At 35.5% G+C, this 23,310-nt stretch overlaps 2 protein-coding genes across 8 annotated transcripts in view; both read right to left on the bottom strand.

Annotated features, from left to right (window-relative positions):
• Positions 1-23,310, bottom strand: part of LOC106081269 (dual specificity calcium/calmodulin-dependent 3',5'-cyclic nucleotide phosphodiesterase 1) — a 409,355-nt gene that overhangs the window by 8,789 nt on the left and 377,256 nt on the right. For all 6 annotated transcript variants that reach the window (XM_059364688.1, XM_059364687.1, XM_059364689.1 and 3 more), the window contains one exon: positions 51-300. In XM_059364688.1, the coding sequence (XP_059220671.1) occupies positions 51-300 (250 nt within the window). The remainder of the gene's footprint in view (positions 1-50; positions 301-23,310) is intronic.
• The window catches only part of LOC131993977 (polycomb protein esc), a 63,277-nt gene continuing 40,204 nt past the window's right edge, over positions 238-23,310 (bottom strand). For both annotated transcript variants that reach the window (XM_059364694.1, XM_059364693.1), the window contains exon 6: positions 238-300. The gene's annotated coding sequence lies outside the window, so the exon portion shown is untranslated. The remainder of the gene's footprint in view (positions 301-23,310) is intronic.

The raw sequence follows: 23,310 nt of genomic DNA, 5'->3' as shown, positions 1-23,310 counted from the left end.
AAAACATTAAAAACAAGATAACATTTATAAAAAGCTCATATGATTCTCACCTTCAGCACTTTGACAACTTCCGCTGGAAATGTCATCAACGCTGTACTCGATACCCGCCGATAAATACGATCCACAAAAATTCCCGCTCGTATGGCATGTGCCACTGAACGGAATTTGGGTTTCTCATCGGTCTTCTTGCGCGTCGTGGCCAACTGCCGCGTAAATGTAGAAGCCAACCATTCTCGAACTTCTGGAGGCACAGCATCTGGTTGTACTTCCGATAGTTCATCATCTTCATCGGCCAGACGTCTAAAGGGTTTTGAAAAGGATTTAAGGATATGCGTGGGATTTAGGGAAAGGATAAAAGAGAAGAAAACCACAGCAATTAGTATATCAAAGTTATGAAAATTGCTACAAAACAAAAGAAAAGGCTAAACTCATACAACTTAAAAGATACTCTGTTAAACTAAAAAAATTAACTTAAAAATTTTCAAATCAAAATGCATTTGAAACGAGGAATAAGTTTACCATAAATAGAGAAGGAGAGCCTAGTAAGAAAAGCATAATAGGCAAAACGGAAGAAGAACTAAATTGCTATCAAAGAAAGAAAATGTCATGTTTTCCAAACAGTGCTCAAGTATTTAAAAAATATTTGTAAATGTAGTTGGGTCTGGTGTTGATTGATAGGTTGTGGGTGTGTGTGTGGGGGGTGGGTGTGAGGGTGCATGTACCAGCTAAGTGTATAAAGTTTTTCAATCGAGTGATTATGGTTGTGAAAGTGGGTGTTGGCAAGGCTAATCTTTGCCATTTTACCATTTCTCTACTTTGGAGTGACATTCAACCTTGTGGTCTCCTTGGTATAAACAACAAAAGAGTCTTACTAAGGTGTTGTGGATGTACAACTAGTCGAGATGCAGATGACACATGCAACAATTACAGTGTGTAACATTCAAATATTCAACACATTGAATTACCATTAATCTTAGGCATTGAGAAGAATTTTAGTTAAACTTATATGGATAAGGATGTTCCAAGAACCACATACTCGATATAGAAGAGATCAATTAATTCGTTATTTTGTTTTCTTCTTATATACGCAAAAAGTCAAAGAACATAAGCAATTGTAATTATTTAGGTGAATTAAATTGACATCGAAATCTTGTTATAAGAACCGATTAAATAAACTTTGCACAGTATAGAAATGAAATAAAGAGCCCCATAGTATTTCACTACTTCTCTTCTTAAAATGTTTTTCTATCCACCGCCATAGGGGGTATATTCATTTAGTCATTCCGTATGCAACACATCGAAATATCAATTTCCGACCCTACAAAGTATATATATTTCGGATTGTCGATTCTAAGACGATTTAACGATGTTGGTGTGTCCGTCCGTCCGTCTGTTGTAATCACTCTAGAACCTTCAAAAATTGAGATATTAAGCTGAAATTTGGCTCAGATACGTCTTTTTGATGCACGCTGGTAAAGTTTTTGAATGGGCCAAATCGGACCATATTTGAATATATCTGCTATACAGACTGATTTTCCGATAAAGGGTCTAATGGTCATAAAAACATTATTTTTCATCCCATTTTGCTGAAATTTGAAACAGTGAGTAGTTTAAGGCTTCCCAACAACTGACCTAAATATGGTTCAGATCGGACTATATTTAGCTTTAGCTACCATATAGACCGATCTCCCGATAAAGGGTCTGAAGGCCATAGAACCTTTATTTTTCATCCGATTTCGCTGAAATTTAGAATAGTGAGCAGTTTTAAGCCTCCCAACATCCGACCCAAGTATGGTACAGATCAGACTATATTTAGATATATCTTTCATATAGACCGATCTGCCGATAAAGGGGTTTGAAGCCCATAAAACGTTTTTTTTTTAACCGATTTCGCTAAAATTTGAAACCGTGAATTATTTTTAGCCTCCTGACACCCGACCGAAATATGGTTCGGATCGGGCTATATTTAGATACAGCTGCCATATAGACCGATCTGCCGATAAGGGGATTGAAGCCCATAAAAGCTTTATTTTTTACCCGATTTCGCTGAAATTTGAAACAGTGAGTTTTTCTGAGCCTCACGATATCCGACCTTAATATGGTGCAGTTCGGTTTATAATTGGTTATATCTGCCAAAAAGACCAATAGTTTGTTCTACAAAATTGAATAGTGACATATATATTAGACCATTCAATGTCCGTGCCGAATTTGTGTGCATTAGTTATCCAATTTTCACCGGATTATGACGAAATGGGGTTACATATACACCCGAGGTGATGGGTATCCAAAGTTCGACCCGGCCGAACTTAATGCCTTTTTACTTGTTTTTTTTTTTTTATTTCAGTATTCAATAGCGCAAAATACAAATTATGGGCAGCTGTCGAATGCATGACTTAAATTCTTCAGGGCTCTCTCTGAAATCATTCTCCAACTTGATCTAAACCAAATTTTGTGTAGTACTTTGCAAACAAAACATAAATTTCTTATTTCTGATACATAAACGATCTTGATATAAAAAACTAGATCCAGGGTTCATAGAACAGGCAAACAAATAAAACAAGTGTAGGTTTATGTTTTCTTATATATACAAATAGTCACATGAGTTGTTCATTAAAGTCATTTGTAATATTTTTTATTTTTTTTATTTTTGAAGATAATTTACAAATTCGTATAACGTATAAACATAGCACCATACAATATGAAGGTTGCATCAACTAATGATGATTTATAGATTACACCATATCTGATCTAAATTTTCAAATATTTACACATAATTATGCATTTACAAAAGACGATATATACATTAATGTAGGATTAAAGCTGGAGTTACATTCTATGCGCTCGCATTAAAAACAAATTAAACTCTGCAAACAAATCCCACATAAGCTATGTGCAAAAGTTAAAGAATTTTTAACTTTGACGCCTAAAAAGACTACTTAAGACAACACAAAAAAACGCTCTTTAACTTTGACGCATCGCTTTTGTGGGATATATTTGCAGAGTTGTATTTTTTATGCGTTTCTAATGCGAGCGAATAGTATGTATCACCACTTTTGGGGTAAGGAATATCTATAGCTTAAAACAAGTAAAAGATTCGCTCGGGCCGAATCTTATAAAACCTCATTGTGAATAGTATTTTTTTTAGACAAACCAAGGATAATGGATATATTGGAGCTATATTAAGTTATGGTCGGATTTGGACCATAATTGAATTGATTGTTGGATACCATAGTAGAATTCACATATATTGAAGGTCATGCGAGAAGCTGTTGTACAAAATTTCAGCCAAATCGGAAATGAGTTGTGTCCTCTAGAGGCATAGGAAGTATAACCGGGATATCGGTTTATATGGGAGCTAGATCAGCTAATGAACCGATTAAGACCATACTTGGTATAGTTGTTGCGAGACAAAACATAAATACTTTACGGAAAAATTCAGTCAAGTCAAATAATATATGCGCCCTCTAGAGGCTTAAGAAGTCAAGATTCCAGATTGATTTATATGGCAGCTATATCAGGTCATAGACCAATTCGAACCACACTTAGCATATCTGTTGGAAGTCACAACAAAGCACCTCATTCAAGATGTCAACCAAATCGATGTCAAGCAGATATATTAAAACATGGACCGATATGGCCCATTTACAATCCCAACTGATCTACACTAATAAGAAATATTTGTGCAAAACTTCAAGCGCCTAGCTTTACTCCTTCGAAAGTTAGCTAGCTTTCGACAGACAGACGGACGGACATGGCTAGATTGACTTTAAATGTCCCGACGACCAAAAATATGTATACTTTATGGGGTATTAGACGAATATTTCGAGGTGTTATAAACGGAATGACAAAATTAGTATACCCCCATCAAATGGTGGAGGGTATAAAAACACAGATACTAATAATTTTTATTATTAGAGTACTAAATGTTTTCCCACAAACAAAATCAAAGGAACAAAGGAATCGATGAGTTCTCACAAAAAAGGACTATTGCTGCCCGAAGACTTTTAAAACCATTTCTTATTTTTTTCTCACAATATCACAATATAGTGTACAATAATTTTGTTATTCCGTTTGCAACAATGATATCCAATAAATAATAAACTATGTTGGGTTAGGTTGCAAAGATGCTGCAAATATTAATCTGCCCCATGCCGCTATGGCCATACACCTAAGTTAGTAATTGGCTTGTTGTGCGCTCTAAATACTAAATAGTAAACTCGGAAAAAAAATCCAAGTCAGGAATTCCGTACTATTAACAAAATCCCTGATTGTTCCCGATTCCATGTCCCTAAGTCGGTTCAAGTCAGGTATTGTGTCCCCACCTCAGCTCCGGTGTCTGTTAGCGGCGAAAACCAAGCAATGACATAAGAAATGTTCCAACGTGTCTCATCAATTTCCCCACATGCCCCACCCATGCTATCACTTGCCGTACCTATTTTGAATAAATAAGCTCGTAGTCCTATGCATACTGTTATTATACCGAAAACTATACTAATCTCCTTCTTACTTCCTTTCAGTAAAAGCCTCGCCTACTCAGAATCTGAATCTCCCCACAGGATTTTCGTCCGGCTGTCGACCGTTTCGTTGCTCCATAGTGTTCGTCGCTCACACCGTTAGCTCGGACTGCGTCGATTAGAAAGGTTTCGGCTTAACCAAGTTTATTGACTGGCCTTCACTGTCAAATAGTCTGTTCTTTCATTTCCCCTTACACCGCTATGGCTCGGCATTTAAAATCGCCTGGATCGCAGTCTGCAGGACCATATTATGGTCAGGCAGTCAGAAACAGATATCAGTTTCTGGGTTCTCAATGCAGGCCCACTAGCTTTGATTCATCCGTGTAACATGAACTTCAAGATGACAATACCAGAGTCCCGTCAATCTAAGACTGGTGTTGTTGTTGTTGGCTGCCTCACACTTAATCTGTATGTCTATGGGTCGGATATTTAGAATTCCTAGTGGGAAAAATAGTAAGGCCTGGCCTGCTTAAATCAGGTGTAATGGCAACGCTTCAACGCATTTAATAGAAGGACCGTATGCCTGCTAAAATGAAGTTTTCAAGAGTACTGCCTTGCAACTTCTTCTGTCTTTATGTATTCCTTCTGAAGTACCCCATAAAATATATGAGACACATGTGAGTGTCTTTGCAACTTCTGGTGCTTTTAATCAGTAATTCTGTCCTTCTTAAGGCCATGTATTTACAGTGAAAGGCAAGTACTAACCTAGCAATGTTGCTCAATGTTAAAAATATATAAACATGGAATTCGGGGACCAGGCCTCATTGATGCCGAACAAAAAATTATGTCAGGCCTCGAAGTCATCGCCTTTTTCCGCTGGATAGTCTCCAGTCCTAGTCGGCCCTTATCGCCCAGATTATGCTAAGACAAAATAATAATGATACACTATGAACACGAATTTTGAGTCAGTTTTTTAGACTTGGAAATTTTAAATCCTTTTTTGAGTAGAATTTTGAAAAATCCTACAAAGCAAATTTTTGACCGTCGCGACATTAATACAAATATAGCTATCTTAGAAAAATTCTAGCTTGAGTTAAGGCAGAAGTATTCAAATGTGGTTTGGATTAGCGTAAAGTGGACGAATGAAAAAAGTTAAGTATAAGGTCATGTATTGGAGGTAAATTGGCTTTTCAAAAGTCTGCAATTTTTTATTACTTAAAAATTCAAACAAAAAAATGCTAACAATTCTTGGGAGTGAGATTTGGGAAATCCGTTTTAGTGTCTTGTTACTCTTGATGTTTTCTACATTAAAAAAAGACATTTAATTTGCAAGATTTTTGCCTATTAGGGCAAGGATTATTAAATTTTTCAATTTTTGCTCAATGATCGGAGATTTTCTTTTTTGCAAATGAAAAACGAAAGCCAGAGGCAGCAATACACACCAACCACTATGGGACGCAATTCGTCTTTGATAAGAAGACTTTTCAACCATATTAGGTGTGATGGCTTCAAGGGCCGTGCGTTGCTATGTTGTATTGGAATCGTATTAATTGCAAAAACGCCTCTGTGATACAATTACCACATTAACCACCCGATGACAACCCGGTCTATTAGCTGTACTTTTTCCTAATAAAGACATTTAAGCCTATTACTTTGGAACACTAAGCGACAAGATTACTACATTTCTCAAAATCGGACAAGGGAATCGAGGGTCAGGCGATAATAGGCCAATGTAGGTCATAGGAGATTTCAAATCGGCCACAAATAAACCGATCCGCCGAATTGATTACCTAGACGTTTAGATTCTGTAAAATACGTCGAAGTACACAATAATGAAACTGGACTAAGAAGAACTCGGCGATACAACCAAAATTGAATTTAGCTTGCACTGCAAAACTTTTCAGATTAAAATCAACAAGTTTGACTTTTTAAAGTGCACCTATTTCATGTGAAATTGGAAATTATCAAAAATCTTTTTTTTTTATCCCCAACGGGTTGTATTCCTGGCGGGTAGGGAAGTAAAACAAACGATATTTTTTGAGAATTAAGCCAGACCACGATATTCGAGACGGTAGAAAGCTTGGTCTACCAGGCCGTGGTCTTGAATTCGATTTCGACCAAAGGAATTTGTCCTACTGCGATATCACAATAAGGGGCTTTTACCGGCCTTTTCAAATTTCCGGGAAATTGGAAAATATTTTCTCATTTTCGGATTGCCCGGGAATTTCAGCTCTTTATAAATGATACTTATGCCCTATGTTCCGGTTAACGATTGCACAAAACGAAATATTTCCTACCCATTATATTACGCAAAACTTATCATATCGATGTTTGTATAATTTAATTTAATCATAACAAAAGTCTACATAAAAAATTTGTATCATATTGGAAAAAGTCCCAGTTACTCAAGATATCCAAATGGGCAGATCGGTTCATAGGCACCAGCTATGTTTATTTTTAATATAGCTTTCTATATTTAATATAGCCCTCATAAAAACCGATGTTATTTAAACTGTGAAGAATCCGATTCATATCAGATGATTTATGACTTCCAACATACACGCCCAGAATCTCATTAAGCTTCTACATAAACGCTTCTTCAGAGCGATCTCACATTAGTAGGGTAGGTGTTTTCTTTTACATACATTGTCCGTTCTTTTCTTCGGGCTTGATAATGACATATGCTTTTCAAAAAGTATATGTATTCAATAAAATCAGTTTTTTCTTTCATCCTCCTACAAAACTTTACTAAATATACTTCAAATCCCATTAATAATTTTTACATCCAGTTCTGTAACTTAGCAATGGTATACAGTCACTTATTGACTTGAAATTTGCACACTTTCTGTAACCTTTCGTACTCAGAAAAGTCTTGGGAAAACATGTTCATGATATATATTTTCTTTAGCAAAACTATTGAAAGACCTAAGTTTCTTGTGTAAGTTTTACAAAACGTCTGCCGAAGAAAACACAAATTCCGAATAAGAGTTTGAAAAACTATTTCACCAAAAAGGACTTTGTTAAGTGAGAAAAAGTATGAAAACTAAAAGTTCAAATTGCTCCCCTGCCTGGGGGAATGCTATGGTTTGTTTTTTTTGTGCGTGTGTGTGTTTTGTTTTTGACCAGTTTTCTACATTAGATTGTAGATGTATTTCGATAGGAACGAAACGAACTGTAATGGTGTTTATCTTGGAACTCCAGTGGTTGGCACTCTTATTGGCAGAGTAAAAGCGGAACTATTTTGCAAAGATTGCTGTTTGTTTAAAGTGCATTTAACCATTTGTAAATAAGCAACCACAATTCTCTTCTTTACAGCAAAACTTGTTGTGGCAACGGTCGCAGAAGGCCACTGGAGCAATTTAAAACTTTGCAGATTATGAAGAGCCACAGTTAACAGAAAGCAATTTATGACAACAGATTAAATATTTGCCAAAATGTCATTTTATGTTGGTTTGTTAGCTATCATTTAGAAAAACATTACTTTTACATATACTGGTACTTGAGGCCATTAGAACACAATGCATTATACAAAATCAAATTTGTTCACACTTTTAATTACAGCTTCGATGAAAGTTTTTTACTTAACGGGAAAATCCGTCTTACTTTTTAACATACTTTGGTGCTTTTATGTAGTATTTTGGCTATTGGATTTTTATCAGTTATGTGTGGCGTATACTTATTGTCATGAAGAAATAACCATTACGTATACGCTTAGATGGTCAGATCTGAGTATTATCACTTATTGTGGACAAATTTTTGTGCAAAATAAAGAGAGTGTGTTTGAATTTATAAAAATTGTCTACATTATGGTATAGTATATAAAGTAATCTAGGAAAATACTTCTATAACAATCAAAATTTTCCAAACAGACATTATTGTGAATATTCTTTATAAATCTATATAAAAGGCATATTCTATTAAAACGAAAATTTTATTAGCATTTAATTAAACTAGTCACGATCAAAAATATTTTACGAAACCCATATTTTTATTAAATAAATTTGAAGATTGCAATTTTTTGTATCATAAATTTTGTAGTTGTTTATGACATTTACTACCTTTTATACGTTTTATACAAGTATATGACTTTTTCGACGTTTGAAACTTTTTGACAGTCGAAAACCAAAAAAACTGACACACAGACGATCTCCGGTCAGAAGTTTGTCCCTGTTCCTCAATCGAATGTTCATGGGCAAACTTGCATTTGCACCATACACATCGAAATAACCTTTTCCGACCCTACAAAGTACTATATTCTTGATCGTTGTGATATTCTAAGACGATCTAACGATGTCCGTGTGTCTGTCCCATCGTCTGTCAGTTGTAATCACGTAAAGTCAAAATTTAAAATGGATCAGCTCCTTGACATACTAGGATCCTTAAATTTTGCATACTTTTTGGAAAACTCCTCAACATTGACTACGTTCAAAAAATCTCGAATTATTTTCAATTTTTTCGATTTGATAACACTGCGCATAATTACACCACCACCACTTTCATTTGTATAGTATCTTCCCACTATAGTGAACAGGTTGGCTTTAGGTTAGGTTAGGTTGAAAAGAGGGTGCGGATGTTAATCTGCCCCATGCAACTATGGACAGACACCTAAGCCAGTAATCGGCTTGTTGTGCGCTCTAAATGCTAAAATAGTAAAAAATAAAATCTAAGTTTGAAATACCGTGCTAATTACAAAGTCCTTAATTGTTTTCCACGCCCTCTAAGTTGGTTCATGCCTGGTATTGTGTCCCCACCTAAGTGCCGCAGATCTCTCAACGAGATGGCTGAACAGTTCAAAATTCACCTGTTATGAGTGCCGCGCCATAGAGATATACACAGGGAATTGTAGAGCAGGCGAGCTTGCGAGACTAAGACTAAGAACTATCTTACACATTCCAGGGTAACTGGAAGCTATGGGTATACCTCTGTAAGCTAAGTCTTCAGGAACACGGCAACGATTGTAAACACTCCAAAACTATGTGGCCCAATCTAGACTTGAAAAGGTCTACCGCTTTGCTGTCGTTGGCTAGAACAGACGTCTCAGTCATTGTTTTCCTCATGTCAGATCATTGTCCAATGGGAAAACATGCTGACAGACTGAAGGTTGCAAGTAACGACTTCTGCAGAAGTTGTGAGTACGTCAAGTAGAAGAGACTGTAGAATCTGTGTTTATATCCCGCCGACCTGACAGTCAGAAGGAGTTTCACTTTCTCATTTCTTTGAGAACTTGTCTGATTTTGCGGATGTAAACATTCGCAAGATGTTGGGCTTTTTAAAGCGAACTGGATGGTTCAACGGTAGGAACAAAAAGACATCTTCCTTCTCCTGTCTCTGTGGCATCACAATGGACGAAAACGTTTAAGTGAGACATTTAGTTAGCATTATGGTAAAATTTAGCCAAATTACGGATGAATTTGCACGGATGAATCTGTATGAAATCGATCTCAAAAAATTGAAATGTGTTGAATCCAATGGGAGGCCACCGTACGCAGAGGTAAGCATGTCCGCTTATGACCCTAAACGCCCGGGTTCGAATCCTGGCGAGACCATCAGAAAAAAATAAATAAAATAAAAAAATATACCGAGTATTGTTCCCATAAAAATAGAAATGAGTTTCTACCGGATCAATACCCAATGCTTGGGTATTTATTGGGCAAATACTCAATTAATAACTATTTGGGTATTTATTATGGTATTTAAAATTTACAGATATTTAGGTAATGAAAACATTTTTCAAAAAATTTTGGATGATTTCATATTCTCTGTAAATGAACCTGACCTTCTGATCTCATAAAATCGGAACTTAGTTATATATATATAGACCGATCTCCAACATTAAAGCCTTGAGGCAGATTCCTACCTATTTCTGAGGTGAAATCTGACCATATTTGGATATAGCTGGATATAAAAGGAGCATTTTTCTTCCGTTTTTTGATGAAATTTGAAACAGTGAGCTTTGATACGCCTCTACACTTTTTTGTTGAATATCGTCCATATCGGACAAGATTGGATATAGCTGCCATATACAGAGTAATGAGCCTATAAAAGGAGCATTTTTCATTAGATTTTGATGGAATTTTAAACAGTGAGTAAAAATGATATTCAAACTTACTGTTTCAAATTTCATAAAAATCGAATGAAAAATGTTCTTTTATGGGGTCAATACTCCATTTCATTTCATCGAAATCAGATGAAAAATTATCAATTTATTGCCTCAAGACTTTGAGCCTGGAGATCGGTCTATTTTATGGGATCAGAAGGTCAGGTTTATATAAATAATACGAAATCATCAAAAATTGTTTGGAAAATGTTTTTATACCCAAGATATCTGCAAATTATAAATACCCAGAATTTCGGTATATATGGGTAAATACCCGGGTATTTACCCAATTTACATGGTAACTACCCATCGCCCACCTCTACAAATAAACCATTCTGGAAATGGAAATTTTACATGCTGCAAATTTTACATGGAGATTTTAGTTTTGTTATGACTTTTAAAACATGCTTAGCATGATTTGAATCTATCAATAACACGATATAGTTTCAAAGGGAAACAGGTTTTTAATTTTGACATTATGGGCACCTACTGGTTGGAATTTTTGTTTCCAATTTTCTACTTTTTAAATCAAATTCTCTAATCAATGTTACTTTTAAAACTTAGTTACGTATAAGATATACAGAAGTAAAGATACGCAAGGATAAAGGATTTTTATGTTAAATTGTATTTAAGGAAAATATTTGTATAAAAAGCATTAAAAACATTTTTAAAGATTGATTTTGGGAAGAGGTTATAATTGAATCTTATTTAAGGAAAGAAAAGCCTAACAAATAGTAATGTCCTTTAATATTCATATGTTCAAAGTAAATGTGCCAGGTTTAAGGATTAGATTTTTCGAATAAGAAGACTTTGGAAATCATTTGCGGAGAAAAGTGAGAACGAAAAAGGTTGTATCATTGGAACCTACCGGAATAAATTTAAAGAAAATATTAGTAGATCAAGAACAACTCTTTAATGTTTAGTAGTCTTTGTGTTTATATAATATGAAACTTTAACACTAAAATCCTTAAAGGAAAATTCTTTGAAAAATTACCATTTTTCTTTTTTTTTCTATAAAAAAAATTGGATTAAAATACCACTAGAGTTACCCTTAACATTCAGGTCTAATGTGTTTCGTTCCAAAATTTTAAAACTTATAAGTACTAATACGTTGATTTGCACTTTTTATATTTTTTAAGGTATATTTTTTTAACAAAAATAATCCTTTTATGAGATTAGAATCAGTGGTTCTTCAAACATATATTTTACTCATACACAACACATAACTAAACAATTATGTTGATAAAAATTAAACTCTAATCTCGCTAAATACAACAGAGGGTGCTTTTTTTGCCTAAATATGCATAAGGCATGTGTGCATTCTCTTTAATTTTGTAACACTTTCCTGCTGTAGTCGAAATATAACATGGGAACAAGTTAGGATAATTTCAAAACCCACACAAACACACACACACACTTGAATTGCACTTCACTGAGTATGTGATGTTAAATAACAGATTTATTAGTTATCATATGGTAGCGCCTAAATTTGTAAACTTTTTGTATTGATAGCAATGCACACCTTTTCTTCGACTCCTTGGCACGATATTGAATTATGAACTGGATGAGCTCAACGGTTATGATACTGTTGCGACTATTTTCACGTCTTAAGCGACTCATGTCGCTGTAGCTCTTAAACTCTATACCCAGAAATCTCCAATATTAGGGACTGACTTTTTAGTTGGCAAGTTATTGAACAGATGCAAGAGAGAAGGTCTAACAGGGAATTTGCATGCGGTTAATAAGACATGGCTTTTTTCTTGCACTGTCTTCACAATTATAAGGTACGAATATTTGCTTAAAACGCGCGTGTTCAAATATTTGCTTAGCAAACGAGCCTTTTTATTTTGTTCTGGATTTTGAGTTTTTTTTTTCAACAAAGAGCCTTTGGCTTTTGGTAGCGATCTTTTAACCGCTCATCCGTGTTTGCTATTGGCGTAATTTGGCGACTTGTGTCTCAATTGCTCGAGGTTAAAATTTAAACTGAATAGCTATGAAAAAGGTCTTCAGCAGAGTCCATCCATCCATCCATTTAACCAACCAACCATTCATCCATTCAAGTGTCCACCAATTCATTTTATTCTTTCTGATGTTAATTAAAGAATTCATTTCTTCTACTTTCTCCCCCTTTGGCGTCTTCAATTGGCAGCTTTTTTTTGTTGGTTGGTTTGTTGTTATTGCAAATGGACAGCTCACGCTATTTAGATTAAAATAAAAATTTGTTATCCTTGCCATGTGGAGGTTACGAGAAATTTTGTAAAGTAAGGATATCAATTATGTTGCCAGTGCCAACGATTCTTAACACCATTGCGCACTTTGGAGTGTTGCTAAAATTTCCACTGCTCCATGGCGACAGTCCAGGAGGCCTTAACCAACCAACTACAGCAACAACCACAAAATGGGCAATTATAAAAAATGCCATAGAGTCATGAAATGTCATCCGAAATGCTGAAACCAAATAAATTTTTATTGTAAGCACTTTTGTGCTCAAAGTGTTTTTTAGGGCAGCTATTGAAATTGTTAGTGAATCCTAGTACACTCAGGACAATGGCAAACTTAAGCCTTCTCAAGGAGAGATAGCGCCACCCGCATATTGCGGCTTCCATTTTGGGTTTTTCTTTTCCTTGTTTTTTTTGGCCATTTGCTTTAACCCGTTATCTTTCATTTAAGCCAACTTAACATGCATATTCCAAGAAGAAATAACCCCCAAAGGAAGCACCAAGGGTTAGCATAAGGATAAGGTTCTGTGGCATTTTAAATGTAGCAAAGCTTCATTTATTGGATTTGCATGTTTTTGCTTAGCAGCTCTTGCTAATGTAGTCACACTTTCCACATAGGTCGATAGGCAATACACATACTAAACGTCTGGAGTAGTCCCCAAGGTAAGTAGCCCACAAAAAAAAAGAAATGTTAATATATCACAGGATCAGAGAAACACCAAGAATAGTAGGCGTTATAGAGGTTAATATTGTTTAGACGCATTCTTAGAAGCTACAACAGAATAAACTTTCAGATGAAAACTAAATTTTGTGAATGGAACTTTATTTTCAAATGCCTAACCTTAAATTTGAAACATTATAAAAAGTTCGGCGAAACTTCATTATTAGAACGAATTTGTTGGTATTTTCGTTTGATACTGAAAAGAGCTTTTGGTGAAATTAGATTTTCTTGGAGTTTATTGGCGAAAAAGTTGTTCTTTTCAGCAGGAAATAAAATATACCTGTCATTTGGGTAGGAATGAAAGTTGCTTTTATTGAGAGCGTAAAATACTTAAAGGAGGGTTCTGCTATTGGCTGTATATTGAATATTTGTTGGGTTTGGAATACAAAATATTATTGTAGTCTGGTGTACGGAACATCAAAATCCATCTAATATTCAATCCTTAGCAGAATACAAAGGATAGCAGGTCGGTGCATTACAGCTATACTGGGGACATATCGCGAAGGTTATCTAATCACTGTAGCGTATATCAAGCGGATAATAAGAGATGTGGTGAGTGAGTGTATTTTGAAGTACTATGATGAATTAACAGAAAAGGATACCTGACCACTGTAATGTACATCAAGAGGGAATCCTTGATATTACTGAAATAGTAAAGTTCCTAAAAGGCATTAAATCTGTGAATTTTAATTTAAAAACCCGACTTCGGATTTTACAGACCTCTCAAGATGTCTCAGGGATTTCAATGAATGATATAGCTTGGAAGATCAAAAACTTCCTCAAATATTCCTGGGCAATGGAAATCTTTGAATGTTTCTAGCGACATCAAAGCTGATTGTTGGATATAAAGTCCGAAAGACGACGGACGACAAATGACGACAAATTAAGATTTGAAGATTAGATGACCCAATTTGGCCTAAAACTCAATGAATAAGAGAGTCTGGCCACCTTTAAAAACGTATATCAATGACCGCCAAGTCTACGTCCAAGGATTTGTAGATCAGGGAATTTTTTTTTTTCGTAACATTTCAATACTCAAATCTTCCCTAACGGAAAAATAATTTTCAAAAAAAAAATTACGCAAGATTTATTTTTGTTGGAAATGTATTTTAGCACTTAGCCTATGTGCGTTCGCAAGGATAACTACTAAACCAATGGTTGCCCAACTTATTTATTAGTTGGCAACCGTGGGTGGTTTTATTTTACTATTAATAAAATCCCCATTTGGTTTTAAATCAAAATATTTTCAAAAAGTAGTCGAATGATCAAAATGATCTTGAAAGCACATAGGCAAAGAGCTGTGACAAAGTAGATGAACGATGAAACGTACAACAAAATATATTTTTCCAAAATAAATATCCAATTTTTGAAAATTTTTATTAAAATTTTTATTAAAATTGGTTATTATAGAAAATCTCCCAACTGATTTATTATTATAGATATAAAGTCAAGATTTATTTAAAAATAATTTTTCAGCATTTAATTTTTACAGAAAAAATTTTTAAAAATTTTACTTCCTTAAAAAATTAGATTTTCGTACAAAACTGTGTTGATTTTTTTTTTCAAAAATATGATTTTCATAAAGAAATGTTTGCCAAAATAAGATTTTTATAAAAAATTTTGTATTATGTATTATAAAATATGTAACATTTAAAACAAAAATTATTTATTTGTCAGGTTTCATATATTTGTTGACTTCTCTTATATCAATTTGAGAAAACGTACCCAAAACGTTGTTATACCCTATACCAATACTGTGGTAGATTTAGATACAGCTGTCATATATGTATTTCACTTCTAGAGCCACTGCAATAGCATTTTTTGATCAATCTTGCTAGACATAGCTACCACCTTGTACCTATGGGGTAGGTGTAGAGTAACATATAGTCGGCACCGCCCGAATTTTGCCTTTCCTTACTTGTTTTTGTATACATTTGAGCCCCAAAATGATGAAATTAGACTCCCAAAGAAAAATGAGAATGTGTTCCAATAGTATTTACCCCCAATTTAAATGGAAAAGTTCAGATTTACTTGAGGTAAACCCAAATTGGCCCCAATGACCGAATGAATTAAGACCCAAAGAGACGAAAAGTTTGATATTTTAATTTTGGATTTTTGTTGTAATTTTCTGGAGTCCAACTTAAAGCTGCCCAATTTTGTAAACATTTAGGATTGGTAGCGTTTAGTAAGGGCCACTACTGGCTTAGATTTGCTGCTAGTGTAGTATCACAATAGACTATAAATGGACTAAAAACTTCACCTATATTTTCATAAACACCTTTTGTTTTATTTTCTTCGACTTTGTTTCTTTTTGCCAGATGAAATGAAAATGTCCTATTAAAGCAAATGAAAATCTGTAGAACTTTATGATGACTTTGACTCATTTGGCAAAAATAGCAGACATACAAGCACATCCGTTCTCATTTAATGATCCCTAACCTCTCTGTGCAGACAACCAACCCACCGACCTTTGGACTACGAGTTTACAGTGTCAATGCCAACAACAACAAAAATCCCATTCAGTTTTATGCCTCCATAGCAACGCTACTTGCACTGATAATAACCACAGAGAGAAAGGACAATAACAATGAGGATAGAGTGTGTGCGTGTGTGTTGTTACTGCCGCTGCTGCTACTGCCACTGTATGAAGAAAAACGAAACCTTACTTCCTAATGATGCTGAACATCAAATGAATATGAAATAATGGAGAAAATCGTAAGGAAAACAATACCAAGATGGTTTAGTTAGTAGGTGGTACAATGGCCACAATATGTACATATCCATTTCCAAGCAGGCTGAAGAGGCCATGCGAGACGGCATGCTAGAAGTCTCATAACATCTTGTGTTATTTGTTACTCCTCAAAATAGACAGCAGCAAGTAAGAGATTCAAGTTTAAATTTGATATAAGAAAATGTTCTTTAAGTGGCAGCACAATTCATCCTAAAGCACTAGTTGAAGCACGATACTGATTTGGAGTATTATGCTCGTAAGTGTACATGTTATTAGTTCCGGCAATTCTTTTGATGTCTGCACTTACGTGGATATAATGATATGACGATTTTCCATTACTGCTAAAATCTTCATTGCATAAACGTGAATTGAATTTGATTTAATCATCGTGGAAATGAATATATTACAGACATATTTCATTCGTTTGATTATATTATTTAAGAATTGCTCCTCCCTCCATGTGATATAATTTAAGTAAACAAGAAACAAATGCAAACAAAACAAATAATTTGTTTTTCAAAGCAATAAAAACATTTGAAAAATCAAAGACAACTATGCCAGCAACAATGAAAGGAAATATTTCCTAATCTGAAAAATGTTATACTTAACAAAAGTATTTATCAATATTTTTGCATCTTATTATTGAAGATAGAAATCTTCATCAAATTCAAAGCGAAATATTGTTGTAGGTTATGGATTATTACTGTGGGAAATGGGCAACATTGTAGCTGAGTAACTGAAACAGGAATGAGCAGGAGCTTCCTTATATATCTATAATTCCAAAGCAAAGATGCTAAGTTTAATATAGGATTTTTACAAAATGTAGAAATCGGGAGTCATTTGTAAGGTTAAATTGATGCAATTTGAAGTGAAAGTTACCTTCGCCATACCAACTATGCATTGCATTGACTGCATTAACTGCAGTAGTTTTACTTAGCTGTCTCTCACTTGCACATTGGACATAACTGCATCTTTTTCATATATTTGGGGAAAATAATCTAGATTTCACAAAAACAAGTAAAAAGGCGTTAAGTTCGGCCGGGCCGAACTTTGGATACCCGCCACATCGGGTATATATGTAAACCACCTTTCGTCAAAATCCGGTGAAAAATGGATACCTTATGCCCCATAGCAGCTATATCGAAATATGTTCCGATTTGGACCAAATACTATTAAGTATAAGTCATTATTCAATTGTGTATAACAAAATATTGGTCTTTTTAGTAGCTATATCGAAAAACAAACCGACTTGAACCATATACGACACGGATGTCGAAAGGCTTAACATAAGTCACTGTGAAAAATTTCAGTGAAATCGGATTATAAATGCGCCTTTTATGTGACCAAGACCTTAAATCGAGATATCGGTCTATATGGCAGCTATATCCAAAACTGAAGCGATCTGTGCCATATTGTAGAAGTATGTCGAGCAGCTTAACTGAACTCACTGTCCTAAATTTCTGCGACATGGGACAATAAATGCGTCTTTTATAGGCGCAAGACCTTAATTCGAGAGATTCGTCTACATGGCAGCTATATCCAAATCTGGACCGATCTGTGCCATATGGCAGAAGTATGTCGAGCGGCTTAACTGAACTCCCAGTCCCAAATTTCGGCGACATGGGACAAGAAATGCGTCTTTTATGGGCGCAAGACCTTAAATCGAGAGATCCATCTATATGGCAGCTATATCCAAATCTGGACCGATCTGAACCAAATTCAAGAAAGATGTTGAAGGGCCTAACGCAACTCATTGTTCTAAATTTTATTATCCAAATCTGGACCGATCTAAGCCATATTGCAGAAGTATGTCGAGCGGCTTAACTGAACTCACTGTCCCAAATTTCGGCGACATGGGACAATAAATGCGCCTTTTATGGGTGCAAGACCTTAAATCGAGAGATCGGTCTATATGGCAGCTATATTCGAATCTGCACCTATCTGAGCCAAATTTAAAAAGAATGTAGAAGAATAGGGCCCAATACAACTCACTGTCCCAAATTTTGGCGACATCGGACAATAAATACGCCTTTTATGGGCGCAAGACCGTAAATCGAGAGATCGGTCTATATGACAGCTATATCCAAATCTGAACTGATCAGGGCCAAATAAAAAAAGGATGTCGAAGGGCCTAATCACTGTCCCAAATTTCATGTGGCTTTTATGGGCCTAAGACCCTAAATCGGCGGATCGGTCTATATGGGTGTTATATGAAGATCTAGTCCGATATAGTCCATCTTCGAACTTAACCTGCTTATGGATAAAAAAAAGAATCTGTGCAAAATTTCAGCTCAAAATCTCTATTTTTAAAGACTGTAGCGTGATTTCAACAGATAGACGGACGGACATGGCAAGATCGTATTAGATTCTTACGCTGATCAAGAGCATATATACTTTATAGGGTCGGAAATGGATATTTCGATGTGTTGCAAACGGAATGACAAAATGAATATACACCCATCCTTCGGTGGTGGGTATAAAAAAGGGCACATTTGATACTTGAATTTTGGGAATAACTTTGATAGCCTTTGATTTTCGACAATTTTTACAAATACTTTTTTTCCTGGCTCTTCTAAAAATGTTATGTTTACACGAAATGATTAACAAACTGTTTTGATCGTCGTCGCCAACGGTTTCCATTGTGTTTATCTTCCCAGCTACGGCGTTTGGTTACAAATGACTTTATACGTGACGTGACGTGTTATTCTAAGATGAGTTTAAAAAGGAATAGCTTATAATGCATTAAGTTCGTCAGAGTCGAACTTTAAATTCAAACACGGCTATTCAAGAATTAATCGTTTACTTAAATTCGGCTTTTTCAAAAACTGGAAAATTATCTTCGAAAGCATTTGGTCACTCGGGTGGCCATTGGTAAGACGAAAGGGAAGGCTAAACACCTTATTTTGAGTATTGCTGCTATGGCTCGAAATCCTTACCAAAATTGGTTAAAATTTCTTAATTTTTAAACCCTACACCACTACTGTGGTACAGGGTACGAGTATTATAACTTAATTAATTTGTATGTAACACCCAAAAGGAAGAGAAATAGACCCATTGATAAGTATACCGATCGACTCAGAATCACTTTATGATTCGATTTAGCTATGTCCGACTGTATTTTTGTCTATTTGTATCAAAGGCCTGCACAAAACCATTCATTGGTGACTGTTTTTGCTAAACTCGTGAACGCTGAACTGAACTTTATAAAATCGCCTACCACATTGAAAATCTATCAAAATCGATTTGGGCCATCCGAGCAAATTTGGTAAAAAAAAGCCCAAAACGGCAACACTGAATGCGTGTGACTTGGCATCAACGCTACCGTGAAGGGCTGAACATTGTTGATCTATGTGTCTTTGCCGTATGTTTGTTTGTCTGTTGTGGTATTCTTCTGCTTGCTTTGGCTTCACATAGCACTAATCTGAGTAGTACTCATTCGCAAACAACATACGATGTCCGACACTCAAATTGAAAAGCACATCCACTGAACGATTGCTCAAACGTTCGATCAACTCTAGCTCTATTGTCATATGAAGAGCATTTCTAGCTAACATTGTTTTGATGCAGCATGCATAACAGGCACTTGCTTTGGCACAAGTGGCTTTAAGTGCCAAATTTAGGGTCTCATGCAATTCTCTGGCTCCCACATGTATTTTCGTTCGATTTTGAATAATACTGAATAATTTAGTAATATGTGTTATAAGGAATCCTTCGTGCCAGATTTTGTGAATATCGGTTACGGTTATAACTCTTCTCATGACTGATGAATTTCAAAGAAATTTCAGTTTTAGATATAGCTCCCACATATATGCATCTTCTGATTTTCACTTTTAAGGCCTTTGCTAACGCATTAATCAATCGATCTTCTCGAAAATGTGCACAACGATTTACACTATGGTTTCTACAATATGAACGGATTTTGATCGAAATTCTATATGCCAAATTTAAGAGAATTTCAAATTCGACGACTTAGCCTACATATCCAGAGTAGTGTAGGGTATCTAAAGGTGGAACTCGCCCGACTTTAGCCCTTTCTTGCTTGGTATGATGCAATTACACTTTTGTGAAGCTAATGGACCTAATGCTAATGTTTTAGTGCCTACAAAAGTTGCGTTATTCTAGATTCAATCGATAGGCTGTACCTTGAGCAGTTCCGGTAAGGCCAGTTTGCCGGAAATCCATTTTCAAATGTATCCTGTAATTTTCCTGACTACATTTCCCATCAATAAGCCCCGAAGCAAAAAAATAACCACAACAATGGATACCATTTTCAGGAAATCAGCATATGAGTCAGATCGATCAACCATAGCCAGAGGTTGCTATGTTACATCAATTCTGAATGAATTCATGAGATAATAATAATAAAATGCGAAATTTCATTTGGTAACAATCAATCGAATTGCCGAATGCTACTCGAACATTCGTTTGTAAGTCAATTTGTTTATGGACACTGGGCTACCAGCCCCCCTCCCCCCCATGATTGGGAAGTCCACACCTCCTACAACTAGGGCATAATTGTAATAGATATCCAACGTAGATGTACAGTTTGTTGCTAAACATATTGCATAGCACCAATTATTGTTGGATTGGTCTACTGATGAGTTTTGTCTGCCTAGGTGGTGTTGTATTCTATCCTTGTGGCTATCAAGTGGCGTTGAACTAAGGACAACAACAACCACATTTTCTTGCAATTCGAAGCAAAGGAAGCAAACAGCACACGATAATTACTTCGAACATTCATTTTTCTTCTTCGGCATTCGTTTTCGTTATTCCTGACAATATTTGCTTATTATCATTCATTTTTGCCATTTGCTACAGCCCAAAAATGGCAAAAGTGAACAATAAAGATGACGATGACACAAAAGACAAAATGATGATTGATTATTGCACTAAAATTTAATGGTAATTCTGGCCACATTACAAACAAAGTCAAATGTAATGAATGTGTCGTCTTCTTACAACACGACTGCGAGTGGGTAGGCCAACAAGCTAACAAACGCAAATTACAATGTGACCTTCAATTTGTTTGTTGCAAAGATGATTTTTGGAGCGATTGGAGGTTTATGGCAATTGGCTGACAGTGAACAAGTGACCCATATCTACAAGGATAATGAATTTAGATTTGGGAAACATTCAGCGACCCAATTAACAAAATGTAAACCTACAATGTCCTTCAACGAAAAACTGAGTACACTAAGAAAAAAATTTTAAGTGGAATTAACATTGCCACCTCTGCCGCAATTTCATAAAACTAAATGGCAAGGTGTAACAAATTATTCATAAAAGTAAAGTATTTTTCTCCCCTCGAATGAAATATCAGACCTCTGGTAGTTAGCAATATCAGATTAAGACACCTGCATATAAATCGGAAGGTATTCATTCAAAGTGTTAGGCCTACAATCGATTCAAGGTGCCGCAGTTTTTATCCGAAACAATGTTGGTGGGTATCAAAGGTTTGTTCCAGCCGAACTTAGCCCGAAATTTTGATCTGAGACTCAACTAAGTTTATAACGGGTTTCCAATAGGGACTTGGCAACATTGAATTTAATTTGTGAACGGACTCGTACACTTATCATTAAACTGTCGCTGTCAATTTATTCAGTAATCTCAACTTTTCATCATGGCAAAGTATACGAACGAACAACGGCTGCAAATCATAAAAATTTACTACCGAAATACGGATGCGGTGACCGCTACTTTAGGAGCATTAACACCAATTTTGACAAGGCTCATTTTTGGCTAATGGATTCGTCAATAAGCAAAATATGCGTAATATTGGTCAGGTGAAAATCAACATGTGCTTTCCGAATTAACATTTCATCCACAAAAAATAGCTGTTTGGTGCGGTTTGCATGCCGGCGGTCTCATTGGACTATACTTCTTCGTCAACGATTCCAATCGACAAGTTACCGTGAATGGACAACGCTACCACACCCTGCTCAGTGATTATTTTTGCCCTGATCTTCAAGATATGGACCTAGACGACATGTAGTTGCAACAGGATGGTGCCACAAGCCCCACCACACACGTTAAAATGGATTTATTGAAGAGTAAGTTGTTGATTGGCCGTCTCGTTCGTGCGATTTGAGGCCTCTGGACTATTTTCTTCGAGGCTACGTGGTCAGCTCAGAGCCAACATTGAACGGGAAATAGCAACCGTCTCAGTTGAAATGCGTGGCCGAGTTACCGAATATTGGGTTGAACGTATTGACTGATGCAAACGTGCCTTCGGAAGTTGAATTCTATTCATAAATGTTTTGATTGTACTTCAAGCTGATATTAAAGTTATTGAAAAATCTCGAATGGTTTGCGTTTTATTTAAAAAAAGCTGCAATGTCCTTATTGGAAAACCCGACATATTGCTGATTGTCTTGACATTCTTGGGGCCGGTTACTGGTAAAAAAAATAAAGATAATGACATCGGAAAGACATCGGTAATATATGCAAATACTATATGCAATGCATTTTTTGGAACATCGGAAAAAAATTTAAACACAGAAATTTGCAAAGAAATTTTTGCAAACTGGATATTTTGCATATCTTTTGCATATTGTGAATATTTTTGCATATTTTGAATATTTTTTGACATCAAAAACGATATTGAAGATGGGTGAACCGATTTAAGAAAATTGTTGTTTGCACCATGAATTAAAAAGACGAATCTGGTAAATAAATTTCCGATCAAGCTATTGGAGGAACGCCGCACCTCAAGCTGACTCATACAGATCGGGTCAATATGTGGCTCAAATGAAAGGTATTTGAGAGTACAATACCAATCTGGTAATCAGTTTTTGAACCATTAGGACCATTTGATTATAGCTGCCATATAGACCGATCTCTCCATAAAAGGCCTTGGGCTCATAAAAGGCACATTTATTAATCAATTTCGCTAAAAACTTAAACAGCGAGTAAGATTAAGCCCCTATACATCTGTGTGCAATTTGATACAGGCCGGACTATGTTTGGATATAGCTGACATATAGACCGATCTCCCGATTTAAGGTTCTGGAACAACAAAAGGCGCATTTATTAAGGGATTTCATGGAAATTTAAATCAGTTATATTAGATCTCTCGACATTTTTGCCAA

Source organism: Stomoxys calcitrans, chromosome 3 (assembly GCF_963082655.1).
Source record: "Stomoxys calcitrans chromosome 3, idStoCalc2.1, whole genome shotgun sequence".
Taxonomy (NCBI): Eukaryota; Metazoa; Arthropoda; class Insecta; order Diptera; family Muscidae; genus Stomoxys; species Stomoxys calcitrans.
This window is presented reverse-complemented; position numbering and strand designations above follow the sequence as displayed.